This window comes from Cebus imitator, unplaced genomic scaffold (genome assembly GCF_001604975.1).
Source record: "Cebus imitator isolate Cc_AM_T3 unplaced genomic scaffold, Cebus_imitator-1.0 Scaffold577, whole genome shotgun sequence".
Taxonomy (NCBI): Eukaryota; Metazoa; Chordata; class Mammalia; order Primates; family Cebidae; genus Cebus; species Cebus imitator.
The window spans coordinates 478,455-484,252 of NW_016107892.1; the positions used below are offsets into that span (position 1 = coordinate 478,455).

Here is a 5,798-nt window from a genome sequence, read left to right on the forward strand (position 1 = left end):
AAAAAAAAAAAAAAAAAAAAAGTTGAGAAGGAAATACCCTAAACTAAAGGAGACTAAAGGCCATTTATGAAGAAACTTTTTGAGATGAGAGAAATATGAATATGACACACACATAAGGTAACTATACTACACAAAATGCTATAATTTCCAGGGTATGATACTAGCAATCTCATTAAGTAGGAAAATGGCCTTGTTCTCAGGAGCCATTAGCTCAGGGGATTACTGGAGTGAGGGATCATAATGCCTGTAACTTCTCTTCAAATTGCTTAGCCTAGAAAAGTGTACTGATATATTATGAGAAAGAAAAAACAAAAGTGGCAAAATATTAACAACTGATTAGCCTAAATGATGGGCATGTGGGAAGTCATAGTTCTATTGTTTTTAAGCTTTCTGTATATTGGAATTTCAAGATAAAATGTTGGGGACAAAAAGCCAAACAATAAAACGTAATCTATCGCTAACAAATATGCTTGGTTTCTCCAAACTAAAAACTTTCAAGAATTTCAAATTAATAATTGTCCATAGGTTCCTCTGAAAGGAAATTAGGTTAGTTTTAATTCTCTTTCTAAAAGATTATGTTTGGCTTTTACTAAAATGTTTTACCAGCTTTATTTAAAACAACATTTACGCCCCTGCCAGGGACCACTGATTTTTTTTTTTTTAATTTACAAAAAAACTAACTTGCTAACAAGCAGACTACACTGTAATTACAAAAATTAAACACAAATATCTCTCTTCTTATATCAAAGATCTTACCCGCCTCCTGGGAATTGGACAGCGAATATCTGGCTGGTCACCAAAGTTCTTGTAAGTAATATAGTTTTCAGAGCAGATCAGCACTCCACTTGGACCATCTGACCCTCCTGGAACTGTCAGAGAAAATAAAACTTAGCAGTGACTTTAACACAGACATTAATTTCTTGAACTTTCAACTCCTCCTCTCTTTTGGCAAAACTTGATGAGGCAATGTGCCAGAGACTAAGAAACATTCCAAGTGTTTCTCTTCCCTTATGTTCATACTAGATAAGGATGAAGAACAGTTTGTGTTTATATGGAAGGTTTGATCTCAGCCTAGTTAACATACAAATGTTTAAGCCCAAATCTAGTTCTCATCTTCAGACCTATAATATATCAAATCACCTACTGGACATGAACTTCCACAGGTATTCTGAAACTACAGTGTGTTCAGGCCGGGCGTGGTGGCTCACACCTGTAATCCCAGCACTTTGGGAGGCTGAGGAGGGTGGATCACCTGAGGTCAGGAGTTTGAGATCAGCCTGGCCAACATGGTGAAAACCCATCTCTACGAAAAATACAAAAATTAGCCAGAAATGGTAGCACATGCCTGTAATCACAGCTACTCAGGAGGCTGAGGCAAGAGAATCACTTGAACCCGGAAGGTAGAGACTGTACTGAGCTGAGATGGCACCACTGCATTCCAGCCTGGACAACAGAGTGAGACTTCATTTCAAAATGAATAAATAAATAAAATAAAGTAACAGGCCGGCGTGGTGGCTCATGCCTGTAATCCCAGCACTTTGGAAGGTGGAGGTGGGCAGATCACCTGAGGTCAGGACCTCAAAACCAGCCTAGCCAACATGGTGAAACCCCATCTCTACTAAAAACACAAAAATTAGCCAGTCCTGGTGATGGGCACCTGTAATCCCAGCTACTCAGGAGGCTGAGGCAGAAGAATCACTTGAACCACGGAGGCAGGGGTTGCAGAAAGCCAAGATCCTGAGCCACTGCACTCCAGACTGGGCAACACAGTGAGACTCCATCTCAAAAAAAAAAAAAAAAACGTAAAATACAATAATAAAGTAAAATAAAATAACAGCATGTTCCTTCCAAACCCTACTCCACCTCCTGGATTCTCCACCTAACAGTATACAGACCAAACCACAAACCTGGGTATAATCCTTCAATTCTCTCTCTTCCCACAGCCCTACTGACTCTGTCTCCTTAGCAGCTGCCAATATCTCAGTTTAATGAGAAGTTTCCTGATCAGTCTCCTGGCTTACAGTCTTAGTATCCTCCATTCCATTAGCCAAAACATAAGCAATTACTCTTTCTAAGGTGTCTACCTATCAGATTGCTACCCTACTTAGAATCCTTCGGTAGCTTTCACTCCACCCCTACTCCTACCCCAGTCCCTTAATAAATAAATCATAGGCTGAGCACAGTGGCTCCTGCCTGTAATCCCAGCACTTTGGGAGGCCAAGGCGGGCAGATCACGAGGTCAGGAGATAAAGGGCATCCTGGCCAACACAATGAAACCCCATCACTATTAAAAATACAGAAAGTTAGCCAGGCATGGTGGCATTCGCCTGTAGTCCCAGCTATTCAGGAGGCTGAGGCAGGAGAATCCCTTGAACCCAAGAGGCAGAAGTTGCAGTGAGCTGAGATCAAGCCACTGCACTCTACCCTGGGTGATAGAACAAGACTCCACCTCAAAAAAAATAAATAAATAAATCATAATGAGCTTTTAATTCTTTGAATGAACCATGTTATTTCTTGTATTTAGGCTTTTGTAAATGCTGTTCCCTTTGCCTACAACTCAAACTTCCTCTCCCACCCCAACTGCACCTAGCTAACTCCGAACTAGTCCTCAGGTCTCAGAGACTCCAGCAAGCTTTCTCTAACATACTCCTTTCCTTTCCTGGTTTAGGGAACCTCTTCTCTGTGCTATCGTGGCATCTGGTAGTTTCCGGTAATTTTTTGGTTATCTATCAATATTCACCACCAGACTCAACCTTGCACAAAGGAAGCACCACATCTAATTTTTCACCTCTGAAATCCCAAGATCCAGCAGACTGACTTAGCGCACACTGAATGCAAAGGCTCAATAACAATGTGTTGAGAGAATGATGAAGCCCTTGCAAATGAAAGGTATGGCAACACGTTACAAGTAACAAAATACGTAATCCACTTTCCATAATTTATCTGCTCAATGTATTAACAGTCTCTAAGATTTATTACTCAAAGGTAAGTGCGATCCTCTATTATTACTCTCTAATATCTTCTGCCAACAAGACATTTCATTTTATTTTAGACATCAATTCAAGTGCAAATGACTCAAAATAGAACTAGGCCAGTTTAACCCAAGCCTGCTGAAATGTAGATGACCACAAATGTAGCTGTATGTCTTTACTCTTTTAATATAAGGGACTAGTAATATGGATTTTCCAATGGTAAATTGATTTCCAAAGGTAAAAAGATTTTCCATCTTTTAGCTCATCCAAAAACGTTCCTTAGCTATGGGCATTTAAAACATTAAATCTCATTTGCTGGAATGTTAGGTTTTCCTATCTACAACCATATGAACTAGCCTGCAAATTTTTCTTGTTACTGTCCATCCCTACTTTTGATGTTGTAGTTATACCAGACTCATCATGTGGCACAGCAGCATTTACTCTTTTTGTACTCTGGAGGAATTTTACTTTTATTAAATTCTTGTTTTTTCATCGAGACAAAGTCTCACCTTGTTTCCCAGGCTGGTCTCAAACTCCTGAGATCAAGTGATCCTCCTGCCTCAGCCTCTTAAAGTGCCAGGGTCACAGGCGTGAGCCACCCCACCCAGCCAAGAAACTTGTTTTAAAACAGAATACACGTATGTCCCTCAACAAGAAAATAAAAGCTTTCGTGAAAATCCTGTGCCTAAATCTTCTGGAAGAGTGATTTTGAACTACTGCTTCAATTTCTCTAATACTGTTCTACTGAGGTTCTTTATTTTTGAATCAATCTGGTAACCATCTTCAAAAATATTTCTATTTTGTGTAAGTTTTCAAATTCACAAGTTTTATCTTGATGGCTTTAGCACATTTCATTTGACTTTTCAAAGAGCCAGGTTTGATTGAGGAGTAAAGAGTGACTACAGCCAAACCGTCACAGCAACCAACAGTAAGTAATCAATATTCCAATCTGACTGCTCCCTTAAATTTGTCTACCTTCAGGAGAATATGAGTTATTAAGGAGCTAGACAATCTATCCCCAACACTTTTTAAAATCACTCCATCACATGAAATTCTAACCTCTCCAAAAGATAGACAAGGTATTCAGATTTACCACAAATGAATTAATACTCAAACCCCATTAAGCAAAACCTATTAGGTTTGGGCATAAAATGAACCAACTAAAAGGATACAAAGCAGCTCTGAAAGATAAGTACCTGTAATAAGGAAGTTGCCATGTTCCTCCAAAGGTTCACTGTATTTTCGGACCACATGATTTAAACCAAGGTCTAGCTCATAAAAAGTGAGTGTCTGCTGGGTATTAGCTGCTGCTTCCCCTGTCGGATCATTGTCTGCTTCCTACAGAGAACAGTGGAATAAAAACTAATCGGCAGCATAAAATCTAAAAACGTACAGATTTGGAAAGGACATCAGGACTCCATTTTACAAATGAGGAAACAGAGATCCATAGATGTCAATTTTTTTTGTTGTTGTTGAGAGACAGGTTCTCACTCTGTCACCCAAGCTACAGTGCACAGTAGTACAATCTTAATTCACTGCAGCCTAGAATTCCTGGGCCTCAGGCTCCCAAGCAGCTAGGACTACAGGCACATGCCACCACACCATGCCAAATAGTTTGACAAAGTTTATACTACAAAATAATGGCAGAGCTAGAAGAAGAACTGGAATCTCCAAATTCTGGATCCAGGGATCTCTTTACTAGAGGATACTGCCTTCCATTCAAGGCAAAGAACAGTATGCTCCGTGAAAAAAATACATTAAACATAGCTTCTGCTTTGTCATGAAGCTTTTCCCAATAAAAACCTTGTTTCCATAGGGAGATTACTTAAATCAGAGAAAGGCTATTTAATAGTTGGTTAACCTCAGAAATATCTCAAAGAATTTCACTAAGGTATTTGGAATATGGAGATCTGTTAGCAGACAGAACTAAGATATACACAAGGAGCTGGGCAAGGTGGCTCATGCCTATAATCCCAGCACTTTGGGAAGCTGAGGTGGGCCGATCACCTGAGGTCAGGAGCTCAAAACCAGCCTGGCCAACATGGTGCAACCCCATCTCTACTAAAAATACATCAATTAGCTGGGTGTGGTGGGAACGCCTGTAGTCCCAGCTACTCAGGAGGCTGAGGCTAAAGAACAGCTTGAACTTGGGAGGCTTAGGTTGCAGTGAGCTGTTATCGTGCCACTGCACTCCAGCCTGGGCAACAGAGCATGACTCCGTCTCAAAAAAAAAAAAAAGATGCACAAGGAAGAAAACAATCTTAAACACTGAGGTGACTGAAAGAAATCCAAAGAGACATGGTCCCCGTTACCTCATAATCCATTTCCAGACAAGCAAACATTGGATTTTCAAATCCAACATCTACTCCAACTACGTGATACACTAAAGTGTTTGCTTTGTGGGCTTCCAGGGGAGATGAAATAGTAAGACGTGCTGCAGCATCTCTATTCAAGATATACACCAATTTCTGTTTCTCAATAGCACCTGTAGTTGAAGGAGATAAAACATACAAGATTCCCAGATAATGAGAGGAGAGACTTACAGAACAGCTAGAGTCATATCATGGTTTTCTTTCAGTAATTATTAACAGCACTAACTCTATAAGTACAGTAACTCAGGATTCTGTTCTCAATCATCAAAATAGCACTTTGGGAGGCTGAGGTGGGTGGACCAAGAGGTCAGGAGTTCAAGACCAGCCTGGCCAAGATGGTTAAATCCCATCTCTATTAAATACAAAAAATTAGCTGGTCGTGGTAACGCATGTCTCTAATCCCAGCTACTTGGGAGGCTGAGGCAGGAGAATTGCTTGAACCTGGGAGGCAGTG

General features: G+C 40.2%; 1 protein-coding gene across 1 annotated transcript in view; it reads right to left on the minus strand.

The window, feature by feature from the left end:
• The window catches only part of SF3B3 (splicing factor 3b subunit 3), a 52,901-nt gene that overhangs the window by 38,007 nt on the left and 9,096 nt on the right, over nucleotides 1-5,798 (minus strand). The window contains exons 4-6 of the mRNA XM_017516273.2: nucleotides 5,285-5,457; nucleotides 4,169-4,310; nucleotides 757-869 (exon numbers count right to left, since the gene is read on the minus strand). Of these exons, the coding sequence (XP_017371762.1) occupies nucleotides 757-869; nucleotides 4,169-4,310; nucleotides 5,285-5,457 (428 nt within the window). The remainder of the gene's footprint in view (nucleotides 1-756; nucleotides 870-4,168; nucleotides 4,311-5,284; nucleotides 5,458-5,798) is intronic.